Raw genomic sequence first — 24,919 nt, 5'->3', positions numbered from 1 at the left:
TTGGCATGGATCCAACCTTCTTGCGCACCATTTTTATTTGATTTTTTAAAGCGTTCATTTTTTATCCTTCATTTGTAACAACTCTAAATACTTTGTAATGCATTTTAGGGGAAAAAACAGGCTTTTATTTTTTGAATTTCAATCAATCAATTTATTTCTGACTTAATGGTTAATTTGCGGTGACATGTTTGTGAATTGTATAGAAGTGTAGATTAGGGTTGGGTGATGCACAGATACCGAAATATCACGATAACATAATATCACGGTGTGCCAATGTGGGAGATTATGATGACCTGTTATCGTGATAAATGAAAGGAGATCCAGAAACAGGAAAAAACGGAGCACAGCCGTTCCAAAAAATCTGGTTCTTGGGCAGTGTAAATGATTAAAAAATAGCTTTTATTAATTGGCAGACATCATGGTGGTATAAAAGTGCAAACTTAGAGTTTACACTGACTAAGCCCCAGATTTTTTGGAACTGTTGTGCGCCGTTTTTTCCCCCGTTTCTGGATCTCCTTTCATTTACCTCCTGGCTGGACGCACGCTTTGTAGGACACTTCAAACCAGAACTGTGAGTACATCAAACTTATAAATGAAGATGAACATACATGCTCTAGGGGGACTTGCCTAGTTATAGGATATACTGAAGCACAGTTGTTTTTCATCAACGACAGCTGTTGGTTCTTTAAATAAGCCACAGGAGGCATTTCCTTTATCCCTTCAATGAGCCCTGCAATCACGTTCACCTTCTAACTCACTGGTTTATCAGAAATGTGTCCGTTCTCCAATTAGAGATTTATTATACATGTGTATGCAAATAATCATCCTTAACGCAGATGCACTGATACTGTGATACTTCGATAGCTTGAAGCTGCCACTATGCTGTCTGCCTGGGCTCCCCTCCCTGCTTCTGAGTGCTGACTCTGATGCAGCAGTGAAAGTTAGGAACTTCACACTTTCTCCACCCTCCCACTGGGACACTTACCCCCTTCCCCTCTCCCCCACCTAGGCACTTAACCCCTTCCTTTCTCTGCTGGGACCCTTAAACCCCCTTCCTCGCCTTTCCACACGTGCACTTCACCTTTTCTCATCTAGACTGCTTCCATCACTCTCACCCTTTTATGAACCTGTAAAACATTTCTTATAATAGATTTTTCGACAATTTTTGATTAAATCTGTTTAATATTTTTAACTTGATAACTGAAATGTGCTTTTAAATGGAGGGGGGTATGTCGAGTTAGTATGATGGGAACTGTGAATGATGGGATCAGGGTGATGGGAGCAGTATAGATGGATGAGGGGGGACGTTAAAGTGATCGGAGCAGTGTAGGAGGATGAGGGGGAACGTTGGAGTGATGGGAGCAGTGTAGGGGAATAAGGGGGAACGTTGGAGTGATGGGAGCAGTGTAGGGGAATAAGGGGGAACGTTGGAGTGATGGGAGCAGTGTAGGAGGATGAGGGGGAACGTTGGAGTGATGGGAGCAGTGTAGGGGAATAAGGGGGAACGTTGGAGTGATGGGAGAAGTGTAGGAGGATAAGGGGGAACGTTGGAGTGATCGGAGCAGTGTAGGAGGATGAGGGGGAAGGTTGGAGTGATGGGAGCAGTGTAGGAGGATGAGGGGGAAGGTTGGAGTGATGGGAGCAGTGTAGGAGGATGAGGGGGAACGTTGGAGTGATGGGAGCAGTGTAGGGGAATAAGGGGGAACGTTGGAGTGATGGGAGCAGTGTAGGAGGATAAGGGGGAACGTTGGAGTGATGGGAGCAGTGTAGGAGGATGAGGGGGAACGTTGGAGTGATGGGAGCAGTGTAGGAGGATGAGGGGGAACGTTGGAGTGATGGGAGCAGTGTAGGGGAATAAGGGGGAACGTTGGAGTGATGGGAGCAGTATAGGAGGATAAGGGGGAACGTTAGAGTGATGGGAGCAGTGTAGGAGGATGAGGGGGAACATTGGAGTGATGGGAGCAGTGTAGGAGGATGAAGTGGAACGTTGGAGTGATGGGAGCAGTGTAGGAGGATGAAGTGGAACGTTGGAGTGATGGGAGCAGTGTAGGAGGATGAGGGGGAACGTTGGAGTGATGGGAGCAGTGTAGGAGGATGAGGGGGAACGTTGGAGTGATGGGAGCAGTGTAGGAGGATGAGGGGGAACGTTGGAGTGATGGGAGCAGTGTAGGAGGATGAGGGGGAACGTTGGAGTGATGGGAGCAGTGTAGGAGGATGAGGGGGAACGTTGGAGTGATGGGAGCAGTGTAGGAGGATGAGGGGGAACGTTGGAGTGATGGGAGCAGTGTAGGGGAATAAGGGGGAACGTTGGAGTGATGGGAGCAGTATAGGAGGATGAGGGGGAACGTTGGAGTGATGGGAGCAGTGTAGGGGAATAAGGGGGAACGTTGGAGTGATGGGAGCAGTGTAGGAGGATAAGGGGGAACGTTGGAGTGATGGGAGCAGTGTAGGAGGATGAGGGGGAACGTTGGAGTGATGGGAGCAGTGTAGGAGGATGAGGGGGAACGTTGGAGTGATGGGAGCAGTGTAGGGGAATAAGGGGGAACGTTGGAGTGATGGGAGCAGTATAGGAGGATAAGGGGGAACGTTAGAGTGATGGGAGCAGTGTAGGAGGATGAGGGGGAACATTGGAGTGATGGGAGCAGTGTAGGAGGATGAGGGGGAATGTTGGGATGATAGCAGTGTAGGGGAATAAGGGGGGGTGTTAGTGTGATGGGAGCAGTGTAGGGGGTGAGGGAGATGTTGGGGTGATGGAAGCAGTGTAGGAGGATGTTTGGGTGATGGAGCAGTGTAGGGGGACGTTGGGGTGATGGGAGCAGTGTAGGGGAATAAGGGGGGATGTTAGTGTGATGGGAGCAGTGTAGGGGGTGAGGGAGATGTTGGGGTGATGGAAGCAGTGTAGGAGGATGTTTGGGTGATGGAGCAGTGTAGGGGGACGTTGGGGTGATGGGAGCAGTGTAGGGGAATAAGGGGGGATGTTAGTGTGATGGGAGCAGTGTAGGGGGTGGGGGAGATGTTGGGGTGATGGAAGCAGTGTAGGAGGATGTTTGGGTGATGGAGCAGTGTAGGGGGATGTTGGGGTGATGGAAGTAGTGTAGGGGGATGTTGGGGTGATGGGAGCAGTGTATGAGGATGAGGGGATGTTGGGGTGATTGTAGGAGGATGAGGGGGGGATGTTGGGGTGATGGAAGTAGTGTAGGGGGATGTTGGGGTGATGGGAGCAGTGTAGGAGGATGAGGGGTGACGTTGGGGTGATGGGAGCAGTGTAGGTGAGAAAAGGTAACTCACCCAACATGGAAAGTGTGTGGGAATCACGGTCTGGAGGGGTAGCTGGGTTTATACTGTTTGGTAGCCCTGACGGCAGAGATCTGTGTATTCATTATTTACCCATAATGTATCCCAACTCCGTCATTATTTGCATTCAGATTTAGGAACGTGCAAAGAAGTCCTTTTATATCTACTTATTGGTCATTTGTTAGAAATTACAAAAAATCCTTTACATTTTCTAGTCCTTCCCAATTTAATTCAAGCTTTTCTTGCTTGGGATAGAATCTTTGGTGTAACAACAATTGGCAGTGGTAGGACGAGCAGGATTGTGGATTGTGGATTGTCCCAATTAGTAAACGGTTTACATGGTTTTGTTTTTTTGTTTTTAGTTACCCTATTCCCTAATTTATCATTGCACAGGGTCATGGACTGTACTGCTCTGGAAATTTGAGAACCAAATTTGATCTGTCTCAGATGAACTATGCCAGCTAACCTGACAGTAGATAATATACTTGCTGGTACTGTATATCAAAACCATTTTGGTCAGAAGCTGAAATGTATTTTCCTCTTATTTTTTTTATTTTTTTAAATTTTATTTATTTTTGGTTCCAAATTTAAGTTCATTAATTTCTTTAAATAGACCCACAGCCTGCTTTCATAGGGAACCCCATATTTATACACATGCTGGTGGATTGCTTCCATAGGGAACCCCATATTTATACACATGCTGGTGGATTGCTTCCATAGGGAACCCCATATTTATACACATGCTGGTGGATTGCTTCCATAGGGAACCCCATATTTATACACATGCTGGTGGATTGCTTCCATAGGGAACCCCATATTTATACACATGCTGGTGGATTGCTTCCATAGGGAACCCCATATTTATACACATGCTGGTGGATTGCTTCCATAGGGAACCCCATATTTATACACATGCTGGTGGATTGCTTCCATAGGGAACCCCATATCTATACACACCCTGAATCTTTGGGTGTTATCAGAGGAACCTTACATTTATTAGCCTGGTTCTGGATAAAATCCACATTGGATTTCACAGTACCCAAAATAATTAGCTGCTTTTGGTATTTATGCAATCAGAAGCTTTTCCTTTAGGTACCGACAAAGAAATCACCCATTCAATGGTCAATCCTCTGGTGCCTTTCAGAAAGGTAGGCAAAACCCCTCATAACTTTTTGGGTGTTCTGGACTTAGGCGTGTCTTTCACTGCGCTTTTAGTCTGTGATCACCCTATATCGTCTTGTTGCTGTCCAATAGCATCTCTGATGTCTCTTCACAAATCAAATAAATATGGAACTATCTGTTATCACTGCTGGTTTTTCTTCTGCATGGGGACGATGAAGAAGAAAGTTACTTTTTATTTGTATATAGATCCTTGTGAAATAAAACGCAGAACAGCGATTTCTTGGCAGTTTCTAATCTTTAATTCCTTCCTGAATTCGCTGTTAAGAGCATATCTCGTCCCCTGGTCTTGGTTCCTTTCCAGACACAAAAAATAAGTCTCAGTTTGTGTGGGAAATTACTGGATTTTAGCTGTTTAAAATAGATATTTTCTTTGCTGGAAAGAAATATTTTGCTTTGTGTTTTCTTCTTGATCCGTCTTTGCTTGTCTGGTTCTTTGGTCGAGACCATGTACTTACAACCTTGTTGAGAGAGGAGATTCTAGACTCACGCCTACGACCTAGAGCAAATTATCTACCCCCCTGCTGTAAGTAATGTGTGTATCAGATTCGATGCTGGCTCGTCATTGAAAATAATTGTTCCTTTATGTGTAATCGTGCGTTTCTTATCCAATATCACATGAAATACCCAAAAACAGATCTCTTGGCAGTTCATTTTTTTTATTGCAAGGCAAATATCAAAGCTTCATCTATAGGTACAGGCCAAACTAAAACATACTATGGATGAAGAATGGTAAAGCATTCTTGATTGCTCGATGGTATCGTTTGTTCTGATGTATGTACTCTAAAAAAAGATGCATAAAGAAATTACTATATCTACAGATTAACCTATGCATTGCTTTGTTAGTAGGAAACAATAATAAAAGGAAATGTAAACAATTACTTTCAAAAGTCTGGACCCAAAGACTATATATACTCTTATCTTGGCCTTGGACAGACTTGTGCCCAAGATGTTTTGTGTACCATCCTCTGTTCCATAAACAATTCTACGTTTCCTACACATAATTTGTTTTCCTTTAATGAGTTTTTCTCACATTCAAAAACTAACATTACAAAATACTCTGGGGGTATTGGATGGATCCCATTTACAAATCCCAAATATATTCTAACAGACATAATGGTCTCGGAATCACAGAAATCTATCTCATTACTCTGGCGAGCGATCTTTGTTTTTAATCTGGTAAACGGTTAAGCAGTTTCTGTTATTGAGATAAAACATGGAAACTAAGCTTACCTGGACAATATCTGTTGCTGTAAAATATTTTATAATGAGGTATTTTTAGGCAGACATAAGGCTTTAGTAAAATCTGACAAACTGCTAGATTTAACACCTTTTCAAACTCTCCCTAGGGACGTTCAGGCGGCGCAGTTATAAGTGCTGAGCGCCTTTCATCATGGCCTACACGTGTTGAAATTGTGCTGCATCACTACTACATAATCCCCTATAAATGGATCTTGTAAAAGATGTAATAATTGCAGCATCTTGTCTTGATTTGAGATCTCAAACTGACATCTTTTCCAAAGCATCTGATTTTGCACCACTCGTTCCTAAAGAGCTTTAGATCCAATCTCTGCAAAATATATGCATCATCAAAAGAAAGCGCGCCAGGCTCAATGTTACGCGCCTCTCCTCGTCACATGTCTCAACATACTTTGGATTTTTGCCCATGTAAAGAGGCATGCCACGCGCTCCTACATTTTTTTTATTTTTCTTTTAACTTTTTTGTCTTTATATATGCAGCTTTTAATTACCTTTATTGAGAATGAAGTACCTAAGCTGCTGATTCGTTCTCCAATGATCGATCAGCAAAATCCTGCTTCCCAGGGTTCACGAAATGGCCGCCTTTCAGTTTCAATCAATCCTTCAGTCAGTGTAACTCAGCAGCTACAATGTTTCCTTATATTACTATGGTAACATTATCTATAGTTACATTTTACAGCTCAAACTGCTGGGAACATTGGCAACAAATTATCCCGAACAGGAAGTGTTGCAAAGATCTTGCACTGCTTGGGAGGTGGCTAAACCTGCTATAGGAATCAGAGGATGCTTTAAAGTGCAAAAAAAAAATGGCATTGAGAGTTGAATAAAACCATTAAAAATCGTTGCTATTACCTAATATACAGGACCCATTTATTTAAAATAAAACAAATAAATGCCATGCTGTGTTTGCTGCTTTATGCTCAGTCACTGGAGTGTGCAGGCTGGAAGGTACATGCTATGGCTGTTTTTTGTTACTGTTGCTCCCAATAGTTCTATTCGTGGCTGGTATATTGGATTAAAAGGCCTGTCTTGCAGTTATATCGTTTCTTCTTCCCGTGCTTCCATATTATTGCCCTGTAACTTTACCTAGGCCCGTGTTTCCCACCCGGGGTTCCTTGGCACCCTGGGGTTCTGTGAGAGGTTCAGGGGGTCCCCCCGGGATTTCCCCCATCTCTCAGAGTAGGGCAGTTTCCTCTAGAGCCTGTGGTGTGTTGCCAAGCAGAGGAGGAAGCAGCATGGGCAATACAGAGGTGTGTGTGTGTGTGTGTATGTAAGTGTGTGTGTGTGTGTATGTGTGTATGTATGTGTGTATGTATGTGTATGTATGTGTGTATGTGTATGTGTGTGTGTGTGTGTGTGTGTGTGTGTTTTCTGTGACTCCCCAGCCGCCTCGGACTCCTGTGACTGGCCCACAGCAGTCTGTCTCCTGTGACTCTTTGTCCTGTGTTTTCTGTGACCCTGTCCTGTTGTATGTGTGCCTCAGCAGCTGAGCACTGTGGTTAGGGGTGCCCCGATAGAAAACAGGCTGAAACCCCTTGCTGTTAAATCTGGCCCGGTAAAGTCCGTTGGCTTCCCTAAGTTTAACAGGTATCCTCAAAGCTAAATACATGCAAAAACTATGGTTATTCAATATCTGATAAGCATATGCTAAACGCCATGTCAAATAAATGGTTACTTGCGTTTGCTTCAAATAACATGGCGTTACGCATGTCACCCAAAGATGGCGTTACTTCTTTCAGATTCCGGAACAGTTGTTTTAAAGTTTAAAAAAAAAACAAAAAAAAAAACGGAGAGGAAAAGAACCTGTAACAGCAGCATGTTAAATCCTAATATACTACAATATTATTATTACTACCTCACTGTGATCTTACACTTATCCAGACCCTGTAACATGTTAAATCCTAATATACTACAATATTATTATTACTACCTCACTGTGATCTTACACTTATCCAGACCCTGTAACATGTTAAATCCCACTATACTACAATATTATTATTACTACCTCACTGTGATCTTACACTTATCCAGACCCTGTAACATGTTAAATCCCACTATACTATAATATTATTATTACTACCTCACTGTGATCTTACACTTATCCAGACCCTGTAACATGTTAAATCCCACTATACTATAATATTATTATTACTACCTCACTGTGATCTTACACTTATCCAGACCCTGTAACATGTTAAATCCCACTATACTATAATATTATTATTACTACCTCACTGTGATCTTACACTTATCCAGACCCTGTAACATGTTAAATCCTAATATACTACAATATTATTATTACTACCTCACTGTGATCTTACACTTATCCAGACCCTGTAACATGTTAAATCCCACTATACTACAATATTATTATTACTACCTCACTGTGATCTTACACTTATCCAGACCCTGTAACATGTTAAATCCCACTATACTACAATATTATTATTACTACCTCACTGTGATCTTACACTTATCCAGACCCTGTAACATGTTAAATCCCACTATACTACAATATTATTATTACTACCTCACTGTGATCTTACACTTATCCAGACCCTGTAACATGTTAAATCCCACTATACTACAATATTATTATTACTACCTCACTGTGATCTTACACTTATCCAGACCCTGTAACATGTTAAATCCCACTATACTACAATATTATTATTACTACCTCACTGTGATCTTACACTTATCCAGGCCCTGTAACATGTTAAATCCCACTATACTACAATATTATTATTACTACCTCACTGTGATCTTACACTTATCCAGACCCTGTAACATGTTAAATCCCACTATACTATAATATTATTATTACTACCTCACTGTGATCTTACACTTATCCAGACCCTGTAACATGTTAAATCCCACTATACTATAATATTATTATTACTACCTCACTGTGATCTTACACTTATCCAGACCCTGTAACATGTTAAATCTCACTATACTATAATATTATTATTACTACCTCACTGATCTTACACTTATCCAGACCCTGTAACATGTTAAATCCCACTATACTATAATATTATTATTATTACCTCACTGTGGTCTTACACTTATCCAGACCCTGTAAAAGACCTATAGTATTTCCGTGTCTGCATGTAACGCCGCCTTTTTGCTATGGCCTAACGTTAAGTTAACGCAGTGACGTAAGTAATGGAGCTCCGAGGATATGCGTTGTTGGAGGGAACACGTCTTGTATATCATTAGTTCGAATGTCTGTTATAGTAACGCAAGAGTTCATTACAGCTAAAAACAGCACTTAACGCATCGTTACCGAGGTCTGAAGATCCCGGTTAGTATTTAACGATGCATTAACTGAAGTTAACGCATCGTTAAGTGCCGTATTGGCCCGCATATAGTGCGGCCTCGCACATAATATGGTTTTGAAGGTGTTCAACATGAAAAATAAAAGGGGTTAGGCTGCACATATAATACGAGGACAGTTTGTGGAAGGACATTTTTAGAAAAAAAACATAGCACTGTATGGGGGCCAATGTGGTATTAAACTGACCTGTGAGGATCTACCCCAAAGTAGTTAGATTTGGCAGGAATATGTGCCCCGCATACTCTCACGTCTGACATGGCCAATGTAATAGTTCTCCCACAGTTTAGAGCAGGAGATGCACAAAACGTTCCATCTGCACCCCCCTGCCTGCTCTCCCCCAGCCCCCTCTTCCCCCAACCTCCCCCAGCCCCCTCCTCCCCCTGCCTGCTCTCCCCCTCCCTTCCCCTGCCTGCTCTCCCCCTCCCTCCCCAGCCCCCTCTTCCCCCTCCCTCCCCCTGCCTGCTCTCCCCCTCCCTCCCCCAGCCCCCTCCTTACCTGTTTGTCGGCATTTCTGCCGTCACAACGTCATGTGACCCCGCGGCACCATTTGACGCTGTCGCCGGAGACCAGGTAAGGCAGTTGCAGGGCGGCCTCATGCATGCTCCCCCGGCATTTAATTTAAATGCTTTGGGGAAGAGCGCGGGGACTCTGTATGCGCTGCACCCCCAGAAAATGTTGTGCACCCCTGGTTTTAAAGAACCCTAAATTCTCGTCATGTTCAGATTTAAACCGGCTCCTATTGATGCCTTAGGCTGTGATTATAGTGACCGCACCAGCGCGCCATGAGAACAAATTTGTGGCAGTCAACGAGGGCGGCCATAGTGGCTGCGGCAGAATTTTTAAGCTACAAATGATTATTTTTCCTTCGTGCAGCGGCCGCGCCACTATAAACACGGCCTTATACAGCACAGGAAATACCGACTGTGCTATATGAAGGAACATATGCAAAATACTCTCCAATGTTAGCTTAGCACGCCATGATTGTATGTACGTCTTTATATAGTCAGAGGTTTTAGTCTTGCACACCTTAAATGCTATAATGTTAGCAATATACTTGCGTTTAAAGTACCGGTGCTCCGTGGTTCAGGAAGAAACCTGTCTGGTGTATTCTCAGGATACATGTAAGTAAGTAGAGGATCCAGGGCACTTCAGATTTGCAAAAAAGAATTTATTCTCTCGGTGGCACACACGTTTCGAACTTCACTCAGTTCTTTATCAGGTGTCTTTTTATATAGCGCCATTAATGTACATAGCGCTTCACAGCAGTAATACACGTGACAATCATAAATAAATCATGGAAATAAGCGCTTCAGACATAAAAGTAACATTTCGGAAAAGGCGTCCCTGCTCTGAAGAGCTTACAATCTAATTGGTAGGTAGGAGGAACATACAGAGACAGTAGGAGGGCGTTTTGGTAATTGCTTCTGCAGGGGGCCAAAGTTTATGTATGAAGTGTTAATTATCAACCATGGAGCTACTCATATGCTTCCTTTAAGCAAGTGTGGCTAAAGGTGGATAGAGAGGGTGCTAGTCGGATATTGATGGGAAGGGCATTCCAGAGGTGCGGGGCAGTCGGTGAGAAGGGCTTAAGGCGGGAGAAGGCTTTAGGTACCAAAAGGGTAGAGAGAAGACATCCTTGAGCAGAATTCAAGCGTCCGGATAGTGTATAGCGAGAAATTAGGGCTGTGATGTAAGGAGAAGCAGAAGAGTCGTCATGTCACGTACCTGTCCATTGTACAAATTAAACAGAAATATTTGCTTCCCACTTCCTAACTATCTTATGTGATCGTCTGTATCCAATGAAACATTAAGAACAGAATGTGGATAACAAACTTTAAGTGCATACTGTAATCTGTAACTTTCAGCCTTCTGCTAAGAGACCTAGAACAGTTTGTTACTTTATAACTATATTTTTGTAAAGTGCCAGCCATGTATTTGTCATGGTACAGTAGTAGCCCACAGCTTGATGGTTAGCCAGGGAACAACATGTGCAATATAAGGATAATATAATAAAACATTAATGGGAAACAGAATAAAGAGGTTTTTTTCACGAGTTTTCCCAAATTGAAAGGCTCGTGAAGGTGTGTCACCAAAATTAACTGTGTGCACGTGACTACCTAGAACTGCTGGATTTGGGTGAAGCAGTATTCAAAGACCTGTGAGACCAGTTTGAAAAGACAAAATGGGATATTGTTGGACTTCGTGAAGTAAGAAGAAAAGATAAAGGCCTCATTAAGCTCCAGCGGACAGCTATTCTGTTACAGAGGTACCGATAAGGAAGGAACCGCATTAACCAGATGGTGAAACAACATAGGGGAGTATGAAAGCAAAATGGAAAGGGCAGCACGAATTTTAATTTAGTTGACTGATATAGGCTTCTAATTATCCTAGTGTATTCACCAACATTAAGTCACACGGACACACACAGTGAGCTGGTTGATTTTCATGGTAGAAGTCTTCCACTTACGGTGATTTTCATGGTAGAAGTCTTCCACTTACGGTGATTTTCATGGTAGAAGTCTTCCACTTACAATGATTTTCATGGTAGAAGTCTTCCACTTACGGTGATTTTCATGGTAGAAGTCTTCCACTTACGGTGATTTTCATGGTAGAAGTCTTCCACTTACGGTGATTTTCATGGTAGAAGTCTTCCACTTACAATGATTTTCATGGTAGAAGTCTTCCACTTACGGGGATTTTCATGGTAGAAGTCTTCCACTTACGGTGATTTTCATGGTAGAAGTCTTCCACTTACGGTGATTTTCATGGTAGAAGTCTTCCACTTACGGTGATTTTCATGGTAGAAGTCTTCCACTTACGGTGATTTTCATGGTAGAAGTCTTCCACTTACGGTGATTTTCATGGTAGAAGTCTTCCACTTACGGTGATTTTCATGGTAAAAGTCTTCCACTTACGGTGATTTTCATGGTAGAAGTCTTCCACTTACGGTGATTTTCATGGTAGAAGTCTTCCACTTACGGTGATTTTCATGGTAGAAGTCTTCCACTTACGGTGATTTTCATGGTAGAAGTCTTCCACTTACAATGATTTTCATGGTAGAAGTCTTCCACTTACGGTGATTTTCATGGTAGAAGTCTTCCACTTACGGTGATTTTCATGGTAGAAGTCTTCCACTTACGGGGATTTTCATGGTAGAAGTCTTCCACTTACGGTGATTTTCATGGTAGAAGTCTTCCACTTACGGGGATTTTCATGGTAGAAGTCTTCCACTTACGGTGATTTTCATGGTAGAAGTCTTCCACTTACGGTGATTTTCATGGTAGAAGTCTTCCACTTACGGTGATTTTCATGGTAGAAGTCTTCCACTTACGGTGATTTTCATGGTAGAAGTCTTCCACTTACGGTGATTTTCATGGTAGAAGTCTTCCACTTACAATGATTTTCATGGTAGAAGTCTTCCACTTACGGTGATTTTCATGGTAGAAGTCTTCCACTTACGGTGATTTTCATGGTAGAAGTCTTCCACTTACGGGGATTTTCATGGTAGAAGTCTTCCACTTACGGTGATTTTCACTTTACAATTATCTTTCGAGATTTCAATGCACAGATTGGTGGCCAGCAGAAAGCCGGAGCATCCGTTGGGAAGTACGGTTACAGGAACCGTAGTGAAAGTGGGGACAGATTGGTAGAATGTGATAAGTTCTTCATCATGAATTCATTCTTGAAGAAGACTCCAAATAGAAAAGGGACCCACTGGACTATATCCTTGCTAATAAGAACACATACTTGAAGACTGCACAGTCCTGAACCGGTTTCACACAACGAGTGATCACCAATTGGTTCTGCTCTGTTTACTGAGCTACTCGCACAATATTATTACAGACTAGCTCACAGATGGAGAGAAATGTTTTTTTGTCTGTATGGAAAATTTCGTTAGATGGTTGAAAATCATACTCTTTTTAAAAATGCGTTCCTTTGATTCCCGCTAGTACAAAACTTCTGTTAAACATTGACAGGTTTTCAACATCAGAGAAATATTGATGTTAAATCAGTGTTATGCAGCCACCTCACTGACACATTTTGGTCCGTTCCCTGCGGCTTAGCATCACTGCAGCACTCTTACCTCACTTACATATTACGTAATCCGATACCGAGCCACCACTGAGAGCCGTCCTTGTCGCACAGTTTGTACAATTTGTTGTGGTTATAAATGATATAAAATAATGCGGTTAATTGTGACTGGCTTTAAAATGTGTGTGCCGGAAAGTGGCCCAGGGACAAGTATAATAAAGGGTACGCCCGGCCACTGCCTATCTTTACCTGGGGCTCACCTGTCCACCAGGCGCCACAGCTCCCCGAGTTTAAGATACTGTGCAGCCCCTTGTACACCCTGTAGTACTGATACCCACATAAAGCCGAGCCCCAGTCTCGGGACATGCGGGGCTGCGAGACCCTGTGCAGCAGCGTGTCCGGAGAAAAAGGCTGCGGCTGGGGGGGGGGGGAGGAGTGGTGCAGGGACAAAGGACTGTGTCATGGGCAGGGGGGCCTCCCAAAAAGCGGAGCATTTGGCTAGAGCGGCGCCCACCCAGTGACAGATATCCTGTCAGCCGGTGCCCGTCTGGTGGGCGCTGCTCCCAGAGATGGTATCGGCCAGGGGAAGCTGTCGCAGAGTCCCTATGGTGGGCGCTGCTGTGATGGTAAGGGGTAGCCAAGCTATCAAATAAAGGGTTAATCCCGTTTGGTTACCCCCTGATCCGGGTGTTGGGTTTATAGTGTCCGCTCTTGAGCTCAGGGGTTGTATATGCATAACCTGTAACGTGCGGCAATAAAATATTTGAGGTGTTTTTACCTTTCCACGAGTGCCAGCAAGCAGAGATTGCTGTGGTATGAGTTTCAGGGGGGGGGGGGGGGGGTTGTGGAGAAAATTTTGTCACATTGTGTCTAAGTAGCCGGGGTTCAGAGTTTCTGGATACCCCAAAAATGTATCCGGGAATCAGGTCAGATTCCTGGGGACATATAGATACATCACCCCCGTTCAAAATCCTGCCTTGAAAACAGTTTAGCGACTCGCCACTAAGGGTTCCCTGCTTCAGCACAGACCAGAAAGGTAAAAGGGGCAAAGGGATGTGAGGTGTCCCTGATCGGTAAAAGGGTCCCCAGTATAAGAGGGGGATGCCCAGTTAAAGCCCAGATCACCCTGAACCCAGTATAAGGGTTCAGGGGCTGCTCCAGTTATATATAAGACTGTGAGGTTTTGTTAAAGTCTGGTTTTGCAGAGTGGGACGCATCTGGCTAGTGGGACTAAAGTACAAGTTCTCATTCTATCCCTCATCACCAAAAAGACCTTGACATTTTAGCAGAATAAAAGTGTAAGGTAGGACTCCGACCTTGACAAAGCGCCTATCCCTAGCGTGCAACGTTCGTTGGTCATGGCGTCATCGCGTTGACGTCTGCGGAGGAACGTGATGAACCGCCCCTACCCTCGTGGAAACTGGTTGTATACCGCCGCATTGCCATTCAGGTGTTACGATTATTTTCTCATTGAGGGTCACATGAATAGGGCTTGCGGTTTCCATGTGTTTGTGTGTATTTGTACTGAGGCTAGTGGCTATTGCTATGATTTTGCCGCTATGAGCATTGCTGCCTATGATTGGATACTCTTGCTGCTCCCGGAGCAGAAGGAGTACATGCTGAGGGATCCTCACCAAGCAAGCCGTCAATCTCCAGAGTAGTAACATGTACCCTAAACATGTCCTGCTTTTATGATTTATCTTATACGTGCAATCATTTACATTTTAATATTGTCACAATATAATTACTTGGCTGCCCAATGAGACTCGTGCGCTGTGTTTCTCTTTTTTGTCGCAAAATTAGTATACAGTTGCAGTAAGAAATTTTCGACACTAAGACCCTAACATACGGGTCAGGGTTAACCAAGTGGGCTTGACCTTTATTATAAAGCCTGGTTAACCCCTTCACCATCACAGGCGCTGCTCCCAGATATCCGGCCGGCCGGGGAGGCCGTCTTGGGGGGGTTGGGGTATATTTGTATATGTATTGGGGGGGTTTGGGTATATTTGTATATGTATTGGGGTTGGGGTATATTTGTATATGTATTGGGGGGGTTTGGGTATATTTGTATATGTATTGGGGGGGTTTGGGTATATTTGTATATGTATTGGGGGGGTTTGGGTATATTTGTATATGTATTGGGGGGGTTTGGGTATATTTGTATATGTATTGGGGGGGTTTGGGTATATTTGTATATGTATTGGGGGGGTTTGGGTATATTTGTATATGTATTGGGGGGGTTTGGGTATATTTGTATATGTATTGGGGGGGTTTGGGTATATTTGTATATGTATTGGGGGGGTTTGGGTATATTTGTATATGTATTGGGGGGGTTGGGGTATATTTGTATATGTATTGGGGAGGTTGGGGTATATTTGTATATGTATTGGGGGGGGTTGGGGTATATTTGTATATGTATTGGGGGGGTTGGGGTATATTTGTATATGTATTGGGGGGGTGGGGGTATATTTGTATATGTATTGGGGGGGTGGGGGTATATTTGTATATGTATTGGGGGGGTTGGGGTATATTTGTATATGTATTGGGGGGGTTGGGGTATATTTGTATATGTATTGGGGGGGTGTATTCTTATATGTATTGGGGATTAAGTAAAAGTTGCGCGCTAAAAAAAAATTCTGTGGTAGGTGCGCTATGGGTTGGGGGGGGGTGCGCTATGGGTTGGGGGGGTGCGCTATGGATTGGGGGGGGTGCGCTATGGATTGGGGGGGGTGCGCTATGGGTTGGGGGGGTGCGCTATGGGTTGGGGGCTGCTCCTTTCATTTGTCCTGGGCCCCATGATTTCTGTTGGCGGCCCTGTGCGTGATTGCGCGTCTGTCAAGTGAAACACTACAACTTTAAAATAGTAAATCTCCCGTAATTTAAAGTAAATTCAGCATACAAACAGAAATTACACCGCCTCTCCGTTCAGCTCTTGTCTCCGCCCTTCTCCCTTGCCTGACGTCACTCCCCTTGTAGCAATGACTGTCTCCCAATCTCAAATTACAACTTTCGCAAGGTCTATGGAGACGGGTGACGTCATACGTAGCCGGCAATATAAGCGCAGCCTTATTGGTCACCAGCTACCATGCCTTCTTATGGCCGCAGGGAAGCTATGTACGGCTGCGCTTATAGTGCCGGCAACAGCGACACGACGTCACGGCAAAACAAATGCATTGCCGCCATCGCGTGCGATCACTGGAAGTCATCTCTATTTGATTTTCCAGCGACCGTCGCAGGCACTATAAGTGTAGCCTAAGGGGAACAGATCAGTGCTTCGCAGCTCATTCGGAGCCAGACCGGGAGGTGAACTAAGAGGTGTGCTCCGAGGCTGAGTGCTTTCCCAGCGGGAAATGTCACCGTCGTTTTTGCTACGGGACTGCGGCTGAGCCGGAGAAGCGGAGAGCGGGACTTTTCAGCGGGAGATGAGAAAGGGGACTGCTGCGAATTGTACCACAGAGGTTTGGACGCAAACCCTGGGTAAGCCTTCAATGTGACGCTCAGCACCTAGCCAGCTAGGATTCCCCCGTATGCCACGTTTTTAGTGAGTATAGATGGCTCTGAGTTGTGTTTTTGTGTTGTGCTTGCTGCAATAAAAATTATTTATTGAAGTGCTTTGTCCTGTCTGGAGCCCTGATCCCGGGGTTACGTTCTGGTCTGCTGTGTGTGTGTTCTGCTAGAATTACTATAGGATGATAACTTGTAGTTTTAAAAGGATTGTATAAAACAGGGGTGCGCAATCTTTTGGCACTGTGCCAGCGCTGCCTCCATGTTCGCGCGCCCTCCCACCTACAGCGTCAAATGACGCCATGGGGGTCACATGACCCGCTGCGTCATTTGACACTGTGTTTTGATTTTTAATTAAAGACATCACCATCACAAATATAATTTCTATGACAAAAGACAAAGAAGTTTCACTTAAAATGTGCGTGGTTGGCACACACACACACGTTTTTTTATGACTAAAAACACAATATTATTGAAATGTTGTTCCTTGTTTTGATGTAATACTTAGCCCCCTCTAATATACAATGTGTCCTTTTTTTTCCCTAAAAATAATGGTTCATATCCCAAAACAGAATTATAATTTATTGAGAAGGCTTCTTTCCGATTTGCTTGAACCCTTATTTAGGTCACGGGGTGCTGCATGTGCACATATGGGTGACTGTTCTGTCTGCTGGAACTGCTCTTAGGGCTGTTCTATAGAGGGCGCTTATTGTAGTTTTAGTTGGCTATGGTTAGTCAGCCTTTCTATAAGAAGGACCGCGCACGCGCACTGCAGTGAGCGTGGAACCGGCCGACGGGGGGGAAGATGAGGAAAAGAAAGATTTCACGCCGCTACCGCCGCTGAAATATGTGTGTGTGTGTGTGTGTGTGTGTGTGTGTGTGTGTGTGTGTGTGTGTACAATGTTAATAAATAATTTATTTACCAACGTATTTATTATAAACGTATTTAACATACACACACATATACATAAACACACAGTACAGGCAAACCCCGCATTAACGTACGCAATGGAACTGGACATGTATGTAAAGCGAAAATGTACTTAAAAGTGATGCATGACCTTTTTTCCACTTATCAGTGCATGTACTGTACTGTAATCATCATATACGTGCATAACTGGTGTAAATAAGGCATTTGTAACAGGCTCTATAGTCTCCCCGCTTGCGCACAGCTTCGGTACAGGTAGGGAGCCGGTATTGCTGTTCAGGACGTGCTGACAGGCGCATGCGTGAGCTGCCGTTTGCCTATTTGGAGATATGTCATTACTCGCGAGTGTACCTAAAGTGAGTGTCCTTAAACCGGGGTATGCCTGTACCTCACTGTCGCTCACAGCATACACACAAAAAGTTTGTGGCACAGGCACGCACGGCTGCACACACTATATTACGGGCATGAGAATGTTTCATCCATGAGCATAACAAACTTCCATTTTATAGCACCCATTTTTAATTTATTTTTAGTGAGGCCAAATATTGCTAGTTAATATGGTTAGTGGCATATTGACACCTGCCGCTGGATTTATGGTTTGGAGCAGATGATTACGTTTAATGATGGTTCTTCATAGGTGTAGTTTTACACACATTTGTTAACGTGTGTAGTCGGGATTTCTGAAAGTTAGAATAGCTGGTGTTGGGTTGGCCGATGTTACGTCTGAAACCCATGCATGAGGCTTGGACTGCCAATGGAGCTGCCACTAAACTTTTATATTAGAGGTGACCTGTATCTTTCTCTTTCATATCTTACAGTCTGGAATAAACTGCATCTACATTGCATTATACAGACCGTTCAACCAAAGATCTTTGGGCTTTTGGTTTATAGAATTAATTAAATCAAGGTCTGTTCCTTCCTAATTATATTTGTACATATTCCACATAAACTTGTTTAGTTGAGAAGACTTGTAAACCCCTGGTGACTAATTTTTTCATGAAATTACTTTTCCAGGTTCAACCAAAACCAAGAAAAAAGGTAAGTTACAACAATCTCACTGTAAATCTTTTCTTCTAATTATGTGATTTGGTTTCCAAATGTAAAAAAAAAAAACACACCATTTTTGGTTTCATAAAAAAAATATGCTTATATTCTTCAAAAAAATGTTTGTTTTCAACGGCCCCCTGGGTGCATCGTACCAATAGATATAGTATGTTTCTCGTTCTTAGAAGACCGAGCTCTGTGAGGGCAGGAGTGTTGAAGTGAAGGAGTAAGTAGGTCCCACTCCACCTAGCACACACAAGGGATGCGCTAAAGGACGTGAAATTCAGAGAAATGTAAATCTATACAGAGAAATAGATGTGTATATATACATACACACACACACACACACACACATATATATATATATATACATATTGTGACAAACGGCTTACTCCAGGGCTCCGTCGTTTGTCCGGGACTGTTTAGAACACGGTCTTTTAGGGTAGGTTAAATGATGAGGCGTCACGTACTGTTCCTTTAAACAGGCTATGCCTGGTTTATTCAGTCCCAGGCACTGAGACTGCCACAGTGCATACAACAGAAAACAGATCAAAACAAAAGCTGCTCACCTGAGCGATAACTTAACTTAGATATCCCTGACTCAGGGTTGGAAGTGGCTTTTCCACTCCCAACAACAAAACAAGGTACTTTTGCAGTCTTACACAAATGAACAGAAAGATTGAACCTGTTTGGGGAAGAGGCTTCTCCCCTCTGTAGTTCAGCAGCCTTCCAGCCTCCTGGCTCTTGTGGGGAGACCAGAGCAAACAGGAAATCAGTCTTTCATACCTGATTCCTAATTAGCATGACAGGTGACAGAAATCAGGCAGCAGACAAACTCTGGTCTGGATCTCTCATCCCTCAGTTCCAGCGCTTGCCAAACTGTGGGATGGAGTGCATGTATTATAAGGCTGCACTCCCAGGCCAAACAGGATAGAAACTGTCTAGTATCCTGGGAGCCCTATATACGGAATTTATTACCATCCCCTGGTTTCTGTCACATATCCTCCCCCCCAGCTCAGACCTCGAGGGATGAGCGACCATGGATATTAGGGAGTGCATCCTTGACAACCCGTCAGCATTGCCATGTTTGTGCCCTGACCTGTGTTCCACAGAAAATTTAAAGGGTTGTAGGCTTAGGAACCACCTGGTCACTCTAGCATTCTTTTCCCTGTTTTGACACATCCAGGTAAGGGGTGCATGATCTGTGACCAACCGGAATTTTCTCCCCAACAGGTAGTATTTGAGCGTCTCTACAGCCCACTTTATTGCGAGACACTCTTTCTCTACTATGGAGTAATTTTTCTCCTGGGGATTTAGTTTCCTACTTAAATAAAGGATGGGGTGCTCCTCACCTTGAGACTCCTGGGAGAGTACCGCCCCCAGCCCTACCTCAGATGCGTCGGTTTGGACTACGAACTCTTTGGAGAAGTCAGGTGTGACCAACACTGGTTGGGCACAGAGAGCTTCTTTCAGGCTTCTAAAGGCCTGTTCGGTTTCGGGGGACCACTTTACCATTAGCGGTCCTCTTGCTTTTGTGAGGTCAGTTAGTGGGGTTGCCTTAGTTGCAAAATTGGGAATAAACCTTCTATAGTACCCAATTAACCCCAAAAAGGTCCTTACTTGTTTTTTTGTAACTGGCCTTGGCCAATTTTGTATCGCCTCCACTTTGAGTGTTTGGGGTTTGAGTAAACCTCTGCCAATAGAATATCCCAGATACTTGGCCTCCTCCAGACCAATAGTGCATTTAGCGGGGTTAGCAGTTAGTCCAGCAGACCGGACTGCGTCAAGCACAGCTTGGACCTTTGGAAGGTGGGATTGCCAATCTTCACTATGGATTACCACATCATCCAGGTAGGCGGCAGCATACCGAGCATGTGGTTTTAAAATTTTATCCATCATTCTTTGGAATGTGGCGGGAGCTCCATGTAAGCCAAAAGGCAACACCTTATACTGAAAGAGGCCGTCTGGGGTTGAGAAGGCTGTCTTTTCTTTTGCCCTTTCTGTGAGGGGAACCTGCCAGTACCCTTTTGTTAGGTCTAGGGTTGTGAGATATCGGGCTTTGCCCAGTCTCTCTACAAGTTCATCTACCCTGGGCATAGGATAAGTATCAAATTTTGACACCGCGTTTAGTTTCCGGTAGTCATTACAAAACCTTGTTGTACCATCTGGCTTTGGGACTAAGACTATAGGGCTGTTCCACCCACTTTGGGATTCCTCAATTACACCTAGTTTTAGCATTTTTTTAACCTCTAAACTTATAGCCTTTCTTTTGGCCTCTGGGATTCGGTACGGTTTAAGGTTAACTCGGACCCCCGGTTCAGAGACTAGATCATGTTCAATTACGCTAGTTCTACCTGGCCGTATAGAGAAGATTTCTTTGTTTCTTTTCACTAAATTCTGAACCTCTCGTTTCTGATGAACGGACAGGGTTTCAGCTATGCTAACCTCTGGGTCAGTTTCTTGATTCTCTGACGGACCTGGGGGTACTAGGGTTAACAAGACTTCTCTATCTTTCCAGGGCTTGAGTAGGTTTATATGGTAAATTTGCTCAGGTTTCCTCCTACCTGGCTGTCTTACCTTATAATTTACTTCTCCCACTCTTTCCAATACCTCATATGGCCCATGCCATTTAGCAAGGAATTTACTCTCCACGGTGGGAACCAGAACTAGTACCCTATCACCTGGAGAAAAAATTCTGACCCTAGCACCCTTATTATATGTATTCCTCTGTGCTTCTTGAGCTTTCTCCATGTGTTCCCTCACTATGGGTAGGACTGCAGCAATGCGGTCCTGCATCTGGGCAACATGCTCTATTACACTTCTGTAAGGGGTAACCTCGTGTTCCCAAGTCTCTTTGGCTATATCCAGTAAGCCCCTTGGGTGTCGGCCATACAATAGTTCAAACGGGGAGAAGCCTGTGGATGATTGGGGAACTTCCCTAATGGCAAATAACAGGTACGGTAACAAACAATCCCAGTTTTTCCCATCTTTATCAACCGCCCGCCGTAACATGCTCTTTAAGGTTTTATTGAACCTTTCCACTAAACCATCTGTTTGTGGATGATAGACTGAGGTTCTGAGATGCTTGATTTTTAGGAGTTTACATAGCTCTTTCGTTACTTGGGACATAAATGGTGTTCCCTGGTCAGATAGAATCTCTTTAGGAATCCCGACCCGGGAAAACAGAACTACTAACTCTTTTGCTATGTTTTTAGCTGAGGTGCTACGTAGGGGAACTGCCTCCGGATATCGGGTGGCATAATCTAATATTACCAATATATGCTGATGTCCCCTAGCAGACTTTATTAGGGGTCCTACTAGATCCATAGCAATCCGGTCAAATGGTACCTCTATTATGGGAAGGGGTACCAATGGGCTGCGGTACGCCTTGAACGGGGCGGTGATCTGACATTCTGGGCATGAGGAACAATAATTCGTAATTTCTGCCAGAACCCCAGGCCAATAGAAGCTTCGGAGAACCTTTTCTTTTGTCTTTTCCACCCCTAGGTGTCCCCCCAATGGATGACTATGTGCGAGGTGTAATACTACGTTACGGAATGTCCGTGGTACCAACAATTGTTTAGTTGTAACTGATTTCCTTTTATCAACCCGATATACTAGGTCGTTCTCTACCTCGAAGTAGGGGTAAGCAAGTGACCTATCTGGTTGGCCAGGAGTACTATTCTGGTCCCGTATATTTCCCCTTGCTACCGCTAATGTGGGGTCCTCCCACTGGGCCTTCTTAAAACTCCCAGGACTGACCTCTAGGTCAGCGAGGGTCTTATCCGGTTCTGGGGTGGTAAGTGTCTGCTCAACATCTTGATTTGGGGTATTCCCTACCAAAGTAGTGATGGGGAAGGGAATTTTACAGCACTCCTCCTTTTCCCCCTTCTTATTTGGGCCCTCGTCAACCTCCATTTCTGAAAAAGGGAAAGGATTTGTTTCTTCTAATACTTCGTTATGGTCCGCTATTGAACTCTGGGCGCTATTCTGAGCGGGGGACCACATTTTTAGAAAATGGGGAAAGTCGGTCCCTATTAACACATCATGTGCCAGTTTGGGTACAATACCCACCTTGAAATCTAAAGAACCAAACTCTGTTTCAAAAAAAACATCAACAGTGGAATATTCATGATTATCCCCATGTATACAACAAATTGCCACTCTTTGTGAACTGTTTCCCTGTTTCTTCTTAATGGGCAAGAGGTATTCGGACACTAGTGTGACCATGCTCCCAGAGTCAAGAAGTGCCCGAACCCTCTTACCATTAACCTTTACAAATGCCCACAGATGGTTATTCAAGGGGTCCTCTGGGCTAGGGCCCATACATTGGGACAACAGCGAATAAGGTTCCACGCTGTTGCATTGCATGGGCTCATCATTTAGTGGGCAGATTTTTGCTGTGTGGCCCCTCTCATGACAATTTACACATTTAGGTACATAGTCTGTGTCCCACTTAGAGCCTTTTCCCGGCTCCCCATGTTGGCTATTGCCCATAGTGTGCGAACCACTGTTGCTGGTGCTGCGTGAAGGTGGTCGCCGCTCTTCAGCGCCCCTTAACCCCGGTACCCTTTTACCGTCTCTGGAAGAGTCCTGGAACCTCGGGTAGTGGGGTTGCTCCACGACTGTGGGTTGCGGGTGCTCTTCTGCTGCATTGTACCTTTCTACGAGGGCCACAAGCTCATCCGCATTGTGGGGGTCACTCCGACTGACCCAACGGCGTAAGGCAGAGGGAAGTTTCCTCAAGAACTGGTCCATGACCAACCGTTCCACGATGTGGCTGGCTGAGTTGATCTCGGGTTGTAGCCACTTCCGGGCGAGGTGGATGAGGTCATACATCTGGCTTCGGGTGGCTTTATCCATCGTGAAGGACCATGCGTGAAACCTTTGGGCGCGAACAGCCGTGGTTACGCCGAGGCGGGCGAGGATCTCGAACTTCAATTTTGCATAGACGTTAGCTTCGGCTGGCTCTAGATCAAAGTAAGCCTTCTGGGGTTCGCCGCTTAGGAAGGGTGCGATTAGACCAGCCCACTCAGCTTCTGGCCATCCCTCTCTCTGTGCCGTGCGTTCAAACGTGAGAAGATAGGCTTCCACATCATCCGAGGGTCCCATCTTCTGAAGGTAGTGGCTTGCCCTGGTCATTTTCGGAACTGGGGCTGCCGCTGCCAGTGGAAGGTTACTGATAGTCCCCCTCAGGATCTCGAGTTCCTGCTGTAAGCCCTGAGCGAACCGCTGTTGCTCCTCTCTCAGCAAGCGGTTTGTCTCTTGCTGGTTTGCATTCGCGTTTTGCAGGGCTTCATTCGTCTGTTGCTGGTTTGCATTCGCCTGTTGCTGGTTGGCATTAATCTCTTGCTGGGCTATTAGCAGCTGTTGCTGGGCTGCATTCGTCTGCTGCTGGTTTGCATTAGTTTCTTGCTGGGCTATTAACAGCTGTTGCTGGGTTTCATTCACGTCTTTCTGGGCAGCGACATTGCGTACCAGCGCACCCACCACGTCTTCCATCTTGTTTGCAGAGGATGAAAAAACTTTTTTTTTTTTTTTCAAAGTTCTTCAACCCGCAGACCCCCTAGTGCTCTGCCCGCATTCTCCACCATATGTGACAAACGGCTTACTCCAGGGCTCCGTCGTTTGTCCGGGACTGTTTAGAACACGGTCTTTTAGGGTAGGTTAAATGATGAGGCGTCACGTACTGTTCCTTTAAACAGGCTATGCCTGGTTTATTCAGTCCCAGGCACTGAGACTGCCACAGTGCATACAACAGAAAACAGATCAAAACAAAAGCTGCTCACCTGAGCGATAACTTAACTTAGATATCCCTGACTCAGGGTTGGAAGTGGCTTTTCCACTCCCAACAACAAAACAAGGTACTTTTGCAGTCTTACACAAATGAACAGAAAGATTGAACCTGTTTGGGGAAGAGGCTTCTCCCCTCTGTAGTTCAGCAGCCTTCCAGCCTCCTGGCTCTTGTGGGGAGACCAGAGCAAACAGGAAATCAGTCTTTCATACCTGATTCCTAATTAGCATGACAGGTGACAGAAATCAGGCAGCAGACAAACTCTGGTCTGGATCTCTCATCCCTCAGTTCCAGCGCTTGCCAAACTGTGGGATGGAGTGCATGTATTATAAGGCTGCACTCCCAGGCCAAACAGGATAGAAACTGTCTAGTATCCTGGGAGCCCTATATACGGAATTTATTACCATCCCCTGGTTTCTGTCACAATATATATACATATATATACATACACACACACACACACACACACACACAGCTCAACCCTGTTATAGCGCGATCCGCTAAAACGCCGATCCGCTTATAACACAGTGTGAGCGTGGCG

General features: G+C 44.5%; 1 protein-coding gene across 1 annotated transcript in view; it reads left to right on the top strand.

The window, feature by feature from the left end:
• The window catches only part of EDA (ectodysplasin A), a 138,680-nt gene that overhangs the window by 91,464 nt on the left and 22,297 nt on the right, over positions 1 to 24,919 (top strand). The window contains exon 3 of the mRNA XM_075573580.1: positions 18,555 to 18,578. Within this exon, the coding sequence (XP_075429695.1) occupies positions 18,555 to 18,578 (24 nt within the window). The remainder of the gene's footprint in view (positions 1 to 18,554; positions 18,579 to 24,919) is intronic.

The sequence above is a fragment of the Ascaphus truei genome, chromosome 16 (assembly GCF_040206685.1).
Source record: "Ascaphus truei isolate aAscTru1 chromosome 16, aAscTru1.hap1, whole genome shotgun sequence".
NCBI classification, from domain to species: Eukaryota; Metazoa; Chordata; class Amphibia; order Anura; family Ascaphidae; genus Ascaphus; species Ascaphus truei.
Note: the sequence above shows the minus strand (reverse complement) of the source record. Positions and strands in the feature narration are given on the sequence as shown.